The sequence below is a fragment of the Phalacrocorax aristotelis genome, chromosome 19 (assembly GCF_949628215.1).
Source record: "Phalacrocorax aristotelis chromosome 19, bGulAri2.1, whole genome shotgun sequence".
Classification (NCBI taxonomy): Eukaryota; Metazoa; Chordata; class Aves; order Suliformes; family Phalacrocoracidae; genus Phalacrocorax; species Phalacrocorax aristotelis.
The window spans coordinates 9,609,448-9,626,081 of NC_134294.1; the positions used below are offsets into that span (position 1 = coordinate 9,609,448).

Below are 16,634 nucleotides of genomic sequence, written 5' to 3' on the forward strand. Positions count from 1 at the left end.
TACTTTGTAATGGATTTCTCTGTGCAAGGGAAGCAAACAGTTCCTCTAAGGGTAGTCAGTTGGTCTAACGCAGACCCACTGCAGTACGAATACAAAGCAGTGTAAACATGACTCAGGATCCGCTCCAGCTCTTCCAAAGTTGTTCACAAGCATAGTACAGCTGGATCTCGTCATCAGCGTGTACGTGTAGGGCCCCTGCTAGCTAGGTATTAAATAAAACCCATCCTGTCAAACTGTTACGGGGGCAGCAAAACAGGCAGTTGCTTTCTTGACGCAGACTAGGTTCTGCACCTAGTCTCACAGTTGTTCCAGTTTGCTGTCACCCTTTCTTCATCCAGTTCCCAATCAGCGAGTAGATACTCCTTTGCTTCTCATCATGTCTTAGTGGTACAAGAGTCTTGCACCGTAGGAACCTGCTTCTCGCTGGTTTTATTGGAATGCCTCAGCTCCTGTTTGTTTCTCTTGTAGTATGCACTTTATAAAAAGATGACGCAAGCTGCCATTCTTATCCAGAGCAAATTCCGAAGTTATTATGAGCAGAAAAAATTCCAGCAGAGCCGACGAGCCGCGATGCTGATCCAGCAGTACTATCGTAGCTACAAAGAATGTGGGAAGAGGAGACAGAACCGTCGGGCAGCCACCATTGTACAACAGAAGCTCAGGTGAGCTGTCTGGATGTTAGATGCTACCAGGATCTTTGTACATTGTTTTTACACTCATTGGGGCTGTGCTGTAATTTACTGACAAAGGCCAGTGGGGAAAGGACAGTGGTTTGTAGGGTAATTATTCTTGAATTTAGTATTATTCGCCCCAGTTTTGCCTGCGCTTCAGTGTTGGGTTTCTTTTGTGTTTAGAAGCAGTCTGCTTACCAAGAAGCAGGATCAAGCTGCTCGCAAGATTATGCGGTTTTTACGACGCTGCCGCCACAGGTACGACACTATCTTTTGGTATCTGCCCTTTGTTAGAGCAATGCAACAATATTCAAGGGTGTTTGCAATGAGTGCAGTGTAAAGGATAATAGAATCAGCTCCCTACAGATATTTTAATCAAATAACGAAGCCCAGCTGCTCCCATGGTATTCTGACAAAAATGAAATTTCAAACTTGACTGTTGCTGAAAGAGAATCGTGTTCAGCTCTATTGCTGATGTGGTACATCAGCCCAGGTTGTGCTGGGCAGACACAGAATTAGAAAACTTTGAGCAAAGCAAGGCATGTGACTTTAAAAGTTGGATTGGAGGAAGTCTGGAAAAAAACTTACAGAATCGTAGCTACAGCTTGTAAGTGCTGCACAAAGCATTCCTGGTATGTGGGAAAGTGCAAAATGCGACCACATCTGGTGTACGCTGGAAATGCCTTTAGTTTGGTCACAGGATCATCTGGTAAACTCTCATCAAATACAGGTTCTTTTTAATGTGGATGGGTGGAACGTGCCAACAGAGCAGCAGACAAGTTAGTTCACGTCAGCCACTCCACACATACCTTAGTAAACAGGGAGTACAGACTCAGACATGCAGATGAATCATCTGCCAGCGTGGGAGCCTGCACAGGTGTGCCAAAGTGCTCGCATGTGGCAGCTAGCGCTACCATGACAGTACTCTGCTACACGCAGGGTGTTTGTTTTTATTTTTCATTGAAAGGATCCCATATATGATCAGGTTGCAAACTGGAACTTTGCCTAGGCAAAAGTGAATTCAGATGTTTCTGACTCTGCTCCCTCCATTCTCACCACACATGCATTTCATCCACTCAGGAGCTGGTCAGACCTGATGCATTTTGAAGCATGTCTAGTTCAGCCCGGTGATGTTTGAACAAGGAGAGCTCTGAGAGGCAGAGGGGCATGTGATAAACTTGATTTTAGAAACAGACGCAGTCCTTTTTGTAGGATTTCAGAGCTGCAGTTTGTAGGAGGTCGGTGTGGCTCATGTTGTGGAAGGACATCTTACCTGCAGGTCCAGTGGGAAGTACCATGTGTGGACAAGAAAGAGGGCTTTATGGTTTCCAGGCCAATTCCAAATGCACTTGAAATAGCCACAGTTGTTGACGAAGAAGCACAAGTGGCTTCTTGCTATCAGCAGGGCATGTGGAAGAGACCAGCAGGTTTGTTCTGTTGTGCTTGTTGGGCAGTATGTACAACTGAAGCAGGCGGAGGCTCGGAACTTCTGTATCCTCTCGGATCTGCTTGAGATCCAGGCAGCCCCTGGGGAAGCCACATGCCTGTTCCCATCCGTGGAGGCCCTGGGGTCAACCTGCCAGAGGCTCTTGCAGCTGACTCTCACACACAAGCCCCGAGAATACCTCACAACTAGCTGTTATCACTGGGTTTCCCAGCAATGTCCAGGATGCGCCATGCACTTCAACCACGCTCAGTTAAGTTTCCAGCTCTCAAGTAACCTAGACTGTCCACGGCTTTAATTGCCCATGAATCCAGCAGTTTTTCTTGCCTTCAACTCATTGCCTTCCTCTTTCTCAGCGCCTTCTGTTTCCTTTGTAGAGCAAAACCCTGCTGAAGTTTGCAGGCAAGACACTTACCTTTGCCTGTAGTCAACCTCCTCTCTCTTCAGCAGCATGGTCCCTGCTGCCGTGCATCTCTGGGAGACAGGTTTAGGTCTTGGGTGTTTATAGGCAGGAAATAAAAAGCAGCGAGGGGCGGGGATCTGCTGTCAGTAGGCTCTCTCTGGCTTCTGTCACGCTGCGCAGTACTTGAATTTCTGCAACAGGGCAGTCCTGTCTATGTCCACAGGCGCTTTGTTCATGGTTGTGGTTACTTGGGAATTCATCCATGGTTCTTGGCTAGGATGCAACAAAAGCAAAAAGTAACTTATTCCCACTGAAAACGTTAACTGTGTTTCACAACTGCCTTGCTTTTCCTTCTGAAATATAAACAATCACATATTCGTGGTCATGTACTTTCTCCAAGCAATCAGAAGGGTTTAAAACTGTGTTAGTGTAAGTAATACTAATAATTGACACAAACTTTAACCAGGAGCATTCTGGCATTGGCAAATGCTAAAAATAAAAGCAAGGCTTAGCAAAATTACAAAACCAGCATTTAGAATCTGCTTGAAAAAGGCATAAATTTACCAGCCTCCTAGATTTACAGAACTGTTTAGAAATATGGCAAGTTTGGGCCTCTTTCCCCATATTCCTCGTGCTTGCCAGAAGAGCTCTAGCAAGCAGCTGTGAAGAAAGACATTTTCCGAAACACTTTGTGCGCTGTCCGCTTAGGCTGCATCTGTGATCCTGGGATCACACTGCGGGAGTATCTCACAGACCCTCAGACTCTTCTGGCTGCCAGTACCGTACGGAAAGATCTGGTCCCATGCTTGTTTGCGCTCAGCGAAGAACAACACACAAATCATGTTCTTAGAACTTATTACCACACAGGATTTTGGAGACAGATAGATTGAAGTCTTTTGCTTGTGTAAACAACTGCATAGGAAAAGTATAATACTGGAAATGATACAGATCTACTTACTAAAACAGAGCTTCACCTGCTTCAGCATCTTAGCTGACTCAGACTGACCCATTTGCTTCCTTGCCCCCTGCCCTGAGGGGAAGATCCACATGCTTTCCCCAGCACAGCCATGTCCTGGTTGAGCCCACCCACATTTGTTCCTTCCCAAGCTTGGCTCTGCACCCCCACTTCTGAGCTGCCCTGTTTGTGGTGCATGTAATACTGGGGTGCCAGCTGGAAGGTGAGGGAATTGCTTCCTCATCTGTTCTTCTTCAAGCTTTCTGGATTTTCTTTTCTGTGTCTTAATAATTACATTTAATCCTCACAGCTTGACTTTTCTTGCTTACTTCTTTCTAAGGATAGAGTAATAAAACTTAGGATGTTAATTAAGTTTAAAACCACCACTCTTTATAAGCCTCCTAATTATATCCATTCAGTCTACTGTGCATCCTGTGTAACGTTCATGCAGGATTCAGCTGCAGATGATGTGAGTGGCGCTTAGGCTAACAGCCCCACATGCTGTTTCAGGAGTACTGCTTGGTAGAATCCCATCACGGACCCCTCTTGAAATCCTCAAAATTAGCACACTACTGCTGTAAACAAGAAATTAAGAAAGCCCAAAGCTCCGTAAAGAAATATTTCAGCCATCCAAACTCCTGAACATCCGGGGGCAAGCCATACCAACTAACAGCTAATGTTATTTAATGCTTGGTAGCGTAAAAATGGCAGTCTGGAGCCACTTGTTAAACCACAATGCCTTGTCAGTACAAGGGATGGAAACAGAAATGAGATATTTTTGGAAAATCTGAGCGAGCGAGAGAAAAGAGAGCATGCACAGGAACATCAAAGAAATGGGATCTTGTAGCCGATTTTTGTCAGCTGATAGACTGGGGTGGGGGAGGAGGCTGTAAAAGCCACTTGCAGTCTGTCGTAAGGGTAGTAAGCTAAGTAAAAAGGCAGTAAATTCTTCAAGTTCAGAAATTCAACCTTAGAATGAAACTGTTTAACCTGGATTTTTGTCCTAGCAGCAGATGATACTGTTGCTGGGCCAATAAATGACTCCTTATTAAGAGCGTATTCTGTAGCCTTTAGGCAAGATTTACTCAGGCTTTCCCCTGGCAACCACGTGGTTGGTGGGGTTTTTTTCCTATTATAAATTTATCAAAGTTTAAGCCAATTTTGAGAACTCTTTCTCTGCTAGCATTCAGAACAGCTTAAATGGTCGTCTTGTCCTATTTTGCATATTAGCTTTTTGGTGCAAAGGCTCAGTAGTGCAAACGTGATCCCTATCAGCTTGACAATCCGGGGTGCATAGGCATGTTGGTCATGTATTTTCTGATCTCCTGAACTGACGTTTGTTGCTTGATCAGACAGTATTTCTGATGTTTTGGGAGAGTTAATGAGAGAGGTTCTGCGGCTGGAGGTCTCTCAGTAATGGATGCATAGACGTTAATGAAAATCAGAAAAGAAATGGAAGTTTTGGTTGAATCTATTCTTAGAGAAGACTGGAGCTCTAGTAGTTGCGTTGTTATCAGGTGTCATGGAGACAAAAGCAGTCATTCATCAGCAGCAGTCATTCTGATGGTCGGACATGAATCGTTTCCTTTTGACTTTCAAAAAAAAAAACGAAGCCATATTTATCCATCTATTGTCATGTTCTCAAAAATCTGGTGAATAACATGCATCAGCCATAACATGGTATCAACATGACTCGTCACAGAAGTGTTGTTTGTTGAGAATGAGAAACAAACTTCCTGGCCTCCCAGGAGAGCTTCGCTCCATCTTCCCATGGTGCCCAGAGCTGTTGGCTGGCACTCGACTAACTTCCAACCTAAAACTTGCTGTTACACCTTCTGTGAGTTGAGCCGCCTCCTGGCACGCTGCCCTGTGTGAGGCAGACCAAGGGTTTGCGTATTTAATGGTTTTGGAAGGACTCCACCTACTTAGTGATCCCCAGATGTGACACGTCCAGAGCTGCAAGGAAGTCGGCTCCAAAGTGGGTTTGGGTTTGCTGAGCTGAATCGATATATGGTCCATAGAGTCAGCTTTCACAGGGAAGGTAACCTCCTCTTTGCTATTCTTTCTCTGAGTCTCAGGAAAATTTTACTCTTTTGAGGAGTACCTATACCATTGCTAGGCTGAGATTATGATCTGCAGTGGTTTTTTTTTATGGAGTAGCATTGGGAATGAGGTAGAAAACAGACGATGCTGCAAGGGAAGGCGGGACACGGCTAGAAATGCCACGGGGGTGACAGTATTGAGTTTATTTTACTTGCTTATTACTTCCTGCCCTAAAACACCTAGACATAGGACTGCTCTTCCCTGGTAAAGAAGGGGGAGTCCAGTAGGCAGGCGTGGGGAGGGTTCTTTTTCTCCAGGCAAGCAGAAGTGTTGTCTCCTCCTGCTCCCTGAAGTGAAGCTCTTGGTAAGGTATGGTTATTGCCGTGTGTGTGCTAATAGCTCTTTGGTATTGTTTTGCAATCTGAAGCCCACTGGTGGACCATAGGCTGTACAAAAGGGTGAGTGTAGCTGCCTGCTAGCCAGTTCCTCTCTTCCATTTTAAATCTTTTTGCTTTCTGCTTGCTTGCATGGGGCTGCAGCCGAGATATGCCAGTAAGTTTCACCTCCATTAATTATATAAAACAGAATCCTGTATAAACTAACCCTACTGCAATGACTAACACTGCTGCTTTTATAACAGGACAGAGCTCCGCAGTAGATGTTACCAGTGCATGAATGTGTGAAAAAGGACATGTATATTCATCATGGGCATGCTTAGGCGGCGTTGTCGGTGGGATATTTTCTCGGTATCCAAAATGGCTGTCAGTAGACTTTGGAACTTGACGGGGTCTGCACTCACACAGACTCAATGAATAACGATACCCTTTGTCATGGGACTGCAGCAGTGTTCAGGCTAGCTCACAGGAAGCTGCAGTACAGATGCAGCCTGTTCTGGATGGGTGTTTGTTTCTGCCTGAGCCAGGGAGAAACAGAAGAGCTCTTCACACTGCTTTTTGCTCCCTGAGGTGGCTAAGCACCAATGCTCAATGCTTACCTTCTAGAAGTTGGTCTTGGTAAGTTACACATCTGGTTACCCTACCTTACTTTATGGCCAGCTTTTTGACAACTGCTTCTCTCAGCTGTTAATCTACCTAGAGGGAAGGAAAACAAACAGAAAAAACGGAAATGAAGATGCTGTAACTGTATTTATAGTGCTGAGGGAGCTTCGGGGGGAGTCCCATTCTCGCTGCGAAGGGAGTCCAGTTGCCTTTGTGCTCGGTCACATTAGCGGGTCGGTTCGCTACCCGACGTCAGGGTGGGAATATGCCGAAGCATTCCCACGGCAGGTCACAGTCCCTGTAGGAGCAGGGAGTGATGTAGCCTTCGAGGCCCATGCCTGAGTTGCCAGCCAGACTGCCCAATACCATCTCACATTTGAGAGGCTGTAGGACAGCAGGGCTGTCATTTGTGTGCTTGTTACTACTCCTGTTGTTCAACGAGGGAGGAGAGGCAGAGGGAGGGGATGACCTGGACTCCTGCTTCCACGTAACATTCAGAAAAGAAAACTGAATTGTTGATCATGGAGTTTTACTGATTTTGAATTGCAGAGATGACTTTTATGACTTAAGAGTGAGAGGATGAATCGGGCTTAAGCCTGCTGGAGGCATCGTGATTTGTTTACTGTTGAGCCTAACAAAGAGGCAATAACTAATGATGTTTCTTTCTGACCTGTGACTTTTGTGCTACTGTTCTTTGTTGCATATCCTCAGGTTTTTTTACAAGTTATAATTTGGGTTCTTTACTAATGACAAATGAAGTCAGAATTGGATGAAATGGGGACAAAGGCCCAGATGTGCCTTAACTGTTTAAGTGCTGCTTTCATGGATCTTGCCCTAATGGAAGAAGAGAATTGTTACTCCTGACTGCAGACACACCAATGCTGTGAAGTTGTTAGCTGGAGAACTATAGCTCCAGGTCTCAGCACATATGGGAATGTGCTTTACAACTAATGCAGGTTAATTCAGGAACTGTGTAAAAATAGCTCGTATTCTTGTAATGGTGACTTGTTTTTACTAATCCGATGCTTTGTGTGTAACTAGGGCCGGTAATTTTTGGTCTACAGTTGGGTGTCTTGTTTCAAAAGCCTCTTGAAGAAAAAGCGTAATTTGTTTTTGAAAAATAAAACTTACTGTAAGTAACTTGTTAAAAAAAAGTCATTCTGAGGACATAGGTCGACCTTCCTCTGTTGTAAGGACATACATAAGCATCTACTTTTGTGCGAAAAAACATTAACAAGTCTAACCATCTTTAATCTTGGGGACAGTTGCTGTACCCACGGGACAGTAATGGATGCTGCAGACACACGATGACGTTTTATTGAGCAGCTGGTAGAGTAGTACGCTGCAGGGCAGAGCTGCCCGGGGCTGGGGCTGGCCCCACAGCACACCTTTCCTCCCCGACAGGCCATGTCCTGACTCCCTTCCTCCTGCCCCAGGATGAACCTGAGCAAGGAGGTGCAGCTCCTCAGCCCCCGCGACGCAGCCGGCGCCTGTTGCAGGAGAACCCTTGAGCTCTGGTGTGCGAGGGCTGAGCCAGCCTTGCAGCCGCCCAGTGCGCTTGGGTCCCGGGATGGAGAAGGCTGAGCCGGAGGGCACACGCCAGCCACAACGGTGCACACGCTCGCTCTGTCTTTTCTCTGGGCAAAAGCCAAACGCTCCAGTTCTGTTGAGGGTGTGAAGCCCTTTCAAAAGCAGCAGAATTGGAAGAAATTGGTGCAAAATGGGAGTTGCAGGAAGAGAAGAGACAGAGCAAATGTTTTTCTTCCTGTACTGCCTGAGGCTCATTCTGCAGCAGGTGAGACCTGTTCTCTAAGGCTACCTGGAGATAACTGGGGGTTTCCCAGTCTTTCCTGGTTTTGTCTGGCTAGCCATGGACCATGTCCCACAGTCTGTAAGAAGAGGGACCAGTGTGGATGTCTGCAGCTAGATGCTGATATGCACAAAATATATTCCGGCCCCCACCTACTCCTGTTTTTGCAGTTTTGGTGCTCTCTTCTTAAGTCTTCCTTCTCGCCAGAAAATTCCTGCTTAACTGATGGGCTGGCTGCACGCAGGCATGCCTGCACAGTTCCTGCCATGCCCCCGTGTTTGGTGTGCGCGGGCTGCCCGGTGCACTCTGCAGCCCTGGCACTGGCTGGAAGCTGTGCTACGTGTAACCTTTGCATGCCAGACAGGAGGGCACGTGTTTTAAGACCTTTGTTCCATGAACAGCAAAAATAATTTAAACTTGTGCATACCAAAGTGGGCTAGTTGGATTCAAAACTGAAAAGAATGTGCAACATACAACTTGAGCACAGAAGAGTAAAGCAATTGTGCTGTTGTGCCTTTCCATTCGAGGGTAGCAGATGCATGCTGCAGTGTCAAGGTACAGTAAAACTGACCTGTGCTGTGTGGTCAGTGTGTTTTCCCAAAAAGCGGGTTCGTTCACCCAGTGTGCAAAACACCAAACTACACGCAGAGCAGAGGTATTTTATTCCTTTCATTTTTGCGCGAAGGTGGGTGCTGGGTGGGAACTCCACAAAGCTAGCGCCCTGCACAGAGAAACTACAAGGTATTTACACAGGTTAAAGTGCCAGTAACAGCTAATATTCAGACCCCCCAGTTGATCATTTAGTGTCTTTCTCACCTCATCTAAAAGGTACAGCTCCCTTTAAATTCATCATGAGTGCTCAGAGAGTGAGGGGCTGATTTGAGTAGGAGGTTTCTGGCCTATGGGCATGATTTTTAGTATTATAATGAGGATAGTTTGCCTAAAGGACACTGAGTTTTCGTTCTTATCAACTTCCCAGTTAGTTGTCCTCCTTGACTCTACATGTTATCACCCAGCTTTCAGCATCTTCTGAGGTGGGATGTTCCCTTTTATCGGTCTCTCAGTTCTTCAAGGATATAGTCATAAAACAAATGCTTCCCTATCTCCCAGCTCCCTTCTGGCTGCTAACTTCTGTTTTGCCAGGCTCACATGGTTCATTGTTACTACTTAGAAGAAAATTCCATTTCCTTTGGGATATCAAGTGCACTAACGGGACCGTAGGGAGGAGCGAGTGCCTGGTGCAGGCCCGCAGCCAGCGCACGGCTCCCTGGACTTGAGCAAAGCTGGGGCAGCCGCCCCTGAGGGCACGCTCCGTAGATGCTCTACGGTGGTTATGCTCTAGGTGCAGCTGACAGGCTGGTCGTCAGTGCTGGAGGAGAAATAGTTGTTGCATGTTAAGGCTTTGTGTACGTAACAGCATATGAGAAATTGGCAGGAAGCAGATTCTGGAAGTTCAGTAGCATTTGCAGGTTTTGCCCTGAATGGCAAGTGGTGTGGGATTGATTGGGAAATTGGGGAGTTTTCTTCTTACCTGGAAAAGGCAAGCTATGAACTACCACAAAATGCGTTGGCCGCTGTTCTGCCAAAATGCGTCTGTTACAGAAAATGATTCTTTGCTGCTTTGCATTCTGATAGCAACCTACATGCATACGCTGCTGGTGTGCATACACATAAGAAAAGTATTTCTGGGCCTTCTGGTGTGCACAAGCTGACATGTCCATATATGCTGAAGGAATGCATGCAAACGTGTGCCTGTAACGTACAAATCTGATGTATTCCGCACACTGGCCTACGTAGTCTGCGTGTGCAGATAAATGATCGCAGCATTTGCTGTGTTCAGTTTGAAAAGCTCTTTTCAAATTGATCTCATTAACTTTTCTGGATTTATTTGGGTTACATTACACCAGGATCAGTAAAGAGGGAGAGCCGGGAGATTTTATTGACTGACTTATGTGAACGACAAAACTTGTTAGCTTTCTGCAGGAGAAATGAAAATACTTTCTAGGGGAGATGGGGGAAAAAAACCACAAACCCAAACCAGTTACTATGGCCTTTAAGTAATAGTTTTCATCTCAGGGGAACACGCTGCAGTGGATAGATTTCAGCTAATCACAGTGCCTGCTACACAGGTGTTTCCCAGCTCATCAGTTAAACTGTCTGCTGTAGCCTCCTGTGAAGGAGAGCTTTGCCCAAAGTCCAGAGATAGGACATGAACAAAAATACACGGCTGCTTGCCCTGTGGCCCCCTCTGCCCAGCCCTTGGAGGCAGGTGATCTGGAGCAGATCACAAGGAGCAAATCTTTTCATATCGTTAGGCTAGCCCACCACTTTCTGCCCACAGCAAAACTTCTGTCCTTTCTGGGGCAAAACAAGTGCACTTGTTACCTGTGCTCATGAGTGATAAATAATGTATTCATTCATGGCACCTTTCATTTAAAAACGGATCCCCTTACCCCCACCCTGTTTCTTACGGCTTCATGAAATGCTGCTCTCCAGTTTGGGGAGCGTGCATGTAACACCTGAAGTCAGTTCTTCTGGTAAGTACAACTTTATTTCATACCTGAATAAACACTCTCTACTATATTTTGTTGTTCTTTGCGTACCCTTCTCCCTCTTGGCATTTCAGCAACAACCCCTTTCCTACTCCTGTGCACCCAGGACCTGTATTTTTTGTGTGTTTTTAATATGTGCTATGCAGCCACCATTGCATTTAAGTACCCGGTCTCTTACCTCTCTTAGATTGAGAATGGGGGAAAATTTGAAGGGATTGAGAGGTCCCGTTTGTTAGAGTTCAGGACGATGTGAGAAAATGTCATACTGGGATATGCATCACTGTACCTGCAACAAAAGTTTTCAAAGTAATTTCTTTTTTTCATTTACCTCTTGCAGGGGCTGAATGTATTTGGAGCTCAAATGCGTACGTTAAATCACAGACCGCGTACTCTGAGGTGTAATTCTTATTGGGCCTTTCTGTCTTTTTTGTTTTGCTGCCCAAATGAGATATCTGGAAAAAGGCAAGAGCTCCCTTTTATTAAATGTCCCACAGGCCATTTCAGCTCTCAGAGCAACAGGTAACTCGCCAGACAGCCTTCTCTGGCTCCTGCACCCTGTCCTTTATACTGATCTTCAGCATTCAGATTCATTAAACATTTCCCTGGCTGGGCATTATGGAGTAAATTTTATGAAGCAGCTTTGTGTTACGCTTTACCCATGAAGCCATCGTTTGCTGTGACTTTTTCTAAGAAGGCCTAATTCATTTGCTGGCGCACTCCCATACCAGACTGGGGAGGGCGCGTGGGGAGAGGAGCTGCTGCTCGCTTCTGGGGCTGTTGCTTTCTACATCGCTTCAGCATGTAATGATGCAGCCTGTACGGTGTCCAAGTCAGTCACACAGTTCGAAGGGCAGAAGCTTTGTCTGGCTGGATCAGTCTGGGAACCAGGATGTAGCTCCCAAGTGTCAGGGTTCAGAGCTCGTACCTGAAATCATCATCTTTTTCCTTTTCGGTGTGTCAGCACCACGGCCATGATTCAGACACCTTATCAGTGGTCACCTCTATTGCACGCACTTTTTCCGTCCATATGCTCTTCAGCAATTGCTGAGGGGATGACTTCGTACCTTAGAGGCGCTTACTCTCTAGAGGAAACGTTACCTGAGGAGGTTTCTGCTGGAGCCTTCATCACGGCAAAACGAAACCTACTGTCCTTGCAGTTCTGTGCCTGGTTTCAGTAGCTGTTGATGTAGAATGGCATTTCTTGTTTGGAGTCTTGCAGCGGCCAGAGCCTGTCACCCTCTCTGGTGCACTCTGGCTTGCAGCCACACATCACCTGAACTGTCCTTGCCCCGGTCCCCGTGCAGCTGGAGGCGCTCCCAGAAGTGATCCAAACCAGCGTACCCATGCCTGTAGACCTCTGGGGAGGCAGGCACCATCCATCAGCACGTGGCCTGCTGCTATTACTTGCCGTGAGTGCTCTCATTTTTTTTTTTTTTTAAAAAAAAAAGGACTAAGTCTAGCAAACTGGATTGAAACATCTTCTCTAAGAACATACTTCCTGCTGTTCCATTCTTTAAATTCCAGTGGTGTTCTTTTTTTAGAGCAGTTCATTAATGCTTGTAACTGCAAATGCTACGCTTTGGCCCTCTTCTCCTGCCTGAACTCAAGAGCGGGAAGATAGGAACCAAAGAAGATTGCCTTCTAGCATGAAGGCAATGCTGTATTGTCCAGTTAAAAGCTCTCCTAGCAGCAGTTGCTCAGTGGATTTCTATTTTCAAGGGTCCTAATTTGTCCAAAATTCTTTCCTGGTCAAACTGTATTTTTAACTGCATTCTGAAAATTCAGAGGGTTTGTTACACCGAGCGTTAGCAAAGAGGAAATAGCAGCCCCACGCTCACGTTGACACTTCATATTGTTGTAACAAAATCAAATCAAAATACAGAGTAAGGAACTTCCTTAAAAAGAAAAAGTGTTAAATGAGGACTGAAAGGACTTTTAAGGCACAGGAAAGGCTGCAGTACAGACTAACCAATAAAGAATTAATCTGTTGAAAACGATTAGTTTTAGGTTCTCTTGATGAAGCAACTCAGAGGCTTGTTTAAGAACAGTTATTTTAAATGATAAAATAAATGGATTACCTTGGTCCAGTACCTAGCTCGACGTGTGCTCTGGTTCTGGCACTCCACGTTTAGCCCTGGTTTGGGGAAGAAGCGGGATAGTCACATCAGCGCTTCAGTGCTTCCCCAGTCTCAGTGTAGCCGTGGATTTGCTTGATTACTGGTCGCAGTTAGAAGTACTTCAGTCCCACTCTGTGCTGTGCTACAGATCCCCCAGCTGAGCGGGACTGCCTCAAGACTGCTGCTAGGAGAGGCGAGAACTTCTCCGGCCTCTCAGTGCCAGCTCTTCTGAGCAAGGAGGGGAGAGCGTCAGCCACAGCCTGCAGGTCTTTATACTTACCAGGCAGTGTATTCTACAAGTAAAGGACTTGTAGCACCTACCTGCACTTCCATTTTTAATGTAACACGTGCACAATTATGCATACTGAACGCAGATTAGTTTAATAAAAAAAATGCGGTAGCTTAATAAATTTGGATGGTCATCTTCTTGAAGCTTAAGTTTATAAGTTTATGCTGTGGAACACAGGGTTTGCTTTAAGCCATTGCATACTAAACAGCATTTTTCAGTAAAGTACCCTTGACAAATTTCAAAGTCTGTAACTTTGCCGTAGGGGAATTCTGTACTAGTATGTGCTCATGTTTTTAAGCAGTATTTATCATTGCAGTTGCAACATTTTTATGAGCCTGAAAAAATCTGTAAACCAATGTAAAGTAAACTTGACCAAGGACAAGTGTTGCATATTTCTGAATAGGATCTGTACTAGCGCAAATGTTGAGTGCTGTAGTAATTAACTTCCATTGGCATGTGTATTCCAGTTAAACAGATTCAGTAGGTCTGCACCAGTACAGATATTGCATGCTGTAGGTTGAAGTTTGCAGCAAAGCATGTCTTGCATTCTTCAGCAAAAGTGCTTTGTTAGTGTAGTCCTTGCATGTTGAAGTGCTAAACTAAGGTATAGCATGTCTCAGTGAAAGAGCCACCAGCTTATCTAATGTGCATGTTCTCAGTAAGAGATCTATCATAACAGGTTAATTTTACATTCCAGTACTGAAGTGCAACAGAAACACTTGGAAGTTGCACTGCTATTCATGCATTAATAGATGGTTTCTTGAACATAGTTAATCTAAGCCTTAAAAATTGCCTAGTGCACAGAAGCACACCACAGTGTGATCTTGGCTCACCTTCTGTGTCTAAGTGGTGCAGACGTAGAAATACTAGTAATAATTTCAAGGGAGAGGCTGCTTTTCTGCTGCAAGAGAAGAAAGAAAATTAAATAACCTGAAGATGGTCTGTTTGTCACTTACGAGCATTTTCGGTTCGCTGTACCAGTCCTCCTGTGTTTCCAGTAACGAAAAGATCCCGTAATGATCTGGACTTGCCCGGCAGGTAGCACCGTAAGAAGTCATCATCTGCTGGGGGCAAGCAGAGGCTTGTTGCTGCCTTCTGTGCTCCTGCTCCCCTGATGTCAGCAGGGTGTTTTAGACACCAGCTTGTGTAGAGCCAAACTTTCCCTGCAGAAAGCATCTCTGTAGAGCCGTAGCAGGCAGTTAGGCTGGGCACAGCGCTACCTAGCTAGGAATGCAGAGCCAGTGGTGTTGCCTTGTCCCTTCAGCCTGGGGATCAGAGCACTTCTTGGCATCTGGCAGAGCTGTACTGAGGGACCCCTCTGCCAGACTCTGATTTCGGAGGAGTGCTGTGGCTCCTTGGATGTAGGTCTTCGGGCTCTGAAAATGGCACGTGCATTTGGACTAGGAGAGCCCTCTTCTCTTTCCATACATGATATTCTCAAATTGCTTGGTGGAATTAAGGTAATTAGCAATGGTCTGACCTGCATATCAGTTAGCGTGATTTATTTGGCTCCCGTTTCCCCCTGTTTCACAGAGGGAATGCCTTTGAGTGCTAGAGCTTTGAGTCAGCTAGAACAAAGCATTAAAAGCAGCCAGCTCCCTTTTGCTTGTGATTCCGAGTAAGAGTATGTGCAGAAAAATTAATCGATAAAACAGTGACATGGAGGTATATTTATCAAAGTCAGTTTATAACCTTCATCGTAGCCTTCTGTTAGGAGGCTGGTGCAAGAGCCAAAAGAGGATGTGTGAGTGGAAGTCTGCGTACAGAAGCTACAAACTGGCATTGCTGCTGCTTAGCTCTCCTGACATCTTTTACTATCTGTGTTTACTTAGGCTTTGTTAAATCCATTCACTCTTAGTTGGATGCTGTTACACAGACTCGCAGCTCTGACACAATTCTATGTACCACAGCTTCGTTATTTGTCCTTTCCGGTTTTTGCTGCATCAGTTGGGCACATACGCGCTTTGCTAAATCACCTTAGTTTAGGCCGTGCTCTGCTCCTTTTGGAGCAGAGGAAAGACACGCGGAGGCAGGTGGCAAAGGGATCGCACTGCGGAAAGGAGCTCCCTGCAAAAGGAGTCAGAGCCAAGCTGCTGCAAGCTCAACTGGGCGCCTGCTGTTGGGTTCAGGGGCAGCGCAGGAGGTCCCCGTGGATTTGTCTCGGCTCCTTTGCAGGGAGCCTCTGCTGACACACAGCCAGTTTGTCGACCTGAGCAGAGGACTGCTGCTACTCCAGCACCATTGCAGAATTCTGCTTTACGTGATGGGATTGGAATGCTCCCCTTCTCTTCATTCTTTTAATTCAATTTCTAATTATTTCAGCTTTCAGTGATGATTTAGTTCTTATGCTGACAAGAGCTAGATGAGGTAATGTATTGCATGCATTTCACAGAGTTGAGAACTGAAGCGTCAGGCCGTGTCTAGCAAGAGTGACTCTCCCATGTTGTAGGTTCATCTCCCTTGGCACACAGTGTCCTCCACTGCTGGCTGGAAGAACATGAACCTGCTACCAGCAATGTGCTAGAAAATACAGCCGCTAGCAGCCGGAATAAGTGTGAATCAAATTCTTTCTTCACACCCATGCCGGTTCCTTCCAGTCACATACGAACCCTTTCTTATGCGAGAGTCTGTATCGACATCGAGCTTCCCTTCTAAGTATGACTGATTTTTTTTCCCCTGCTGTGCTGGGCGCGACATGGAATGGTCGCCACTTCAGCGATGTATGGAGAAGAGAGGTTGATGCAGAAAAGCCCCTTTGCCGTAGCAGCTGGAAGAGCAGGCAGTTGCAAAACTGGTTAATGAACAGCAGTCTGGAAACGCCCAGGCGATTAAATAGGCTGCCTGTAGTTACAAATATCAGGAAGAACACAGTAGCTGGAATGAGCTTATCTTTCCAAATGTGTTTGTCTCTGATTTCTCACGGGCCATCCTTGCGCTTCCAACTGTTTATGGTGTCAGGAACGTCTTACCCTCCCGTCATTTCTCTGGGAGCTGGCTCTTTTGCACGGGAGGCTAGAGTGAGGAATCGTTTTGATTATTCTGTCTGGAAAGAGATTTGCAATAGAAGTGTTATATAGCTCCTCTTTGTTTTTTCAGAGTGAAAGAATTGAAAAAGGCCAAGGAACTTGAAGATACGCAGCAGCATCCCGTAGCAATGTGACATTGCTTTTCAGACTGTTTTCATTTTCTGTTTTAAGCAGAGACATGCAACAACAACAACAACAAAAATACCCACTGCAGTTCTGGAAATACCAGCTGCAGGATTTTAACAGTAATGTTTTGGTCATTGCATTTGCACTTTCATGGACAACTTTTAATTTGTTCAGCAAGACATCTTGGAACTCAATCTTCT

At 45.7% G+C, this 16,634-nt stretch overlaps 1 protein-coding gene across 5 annotated transcripts in view; it reads left to right on the top strand.

Annotated features, from left to right (window-relative positions):
- Positions 1-16,510, top strand: part of CAMTA1 (calmodulin binding transcription activator 1) — a 319,674-nt gene extending 303,164 nt beyond the window's left edge. For all 5 annotated transcript variants that reach the window (XM_075113892.1, XM_075113893.1, XM_075113897.1 and 2 more), the window contains 3 exons: positions 469-662; positions 855-929; positions 16,379-16,510. In XM_075113892.1, coding sequence (XP_074969993.1) covers positions 469-662; positions 855-929; positions 16,379-16,442 — 333 coding nt within the window. In that variant the 3' untranslated portion in view covers positions 16,443-16,510. The remainder of the gene's footprint in view (positions 1-468; positions 663-854; positions 930-16,378) is intronic.
- Positions 16,511-16,634: the final 124 nt, after the last annotated feature.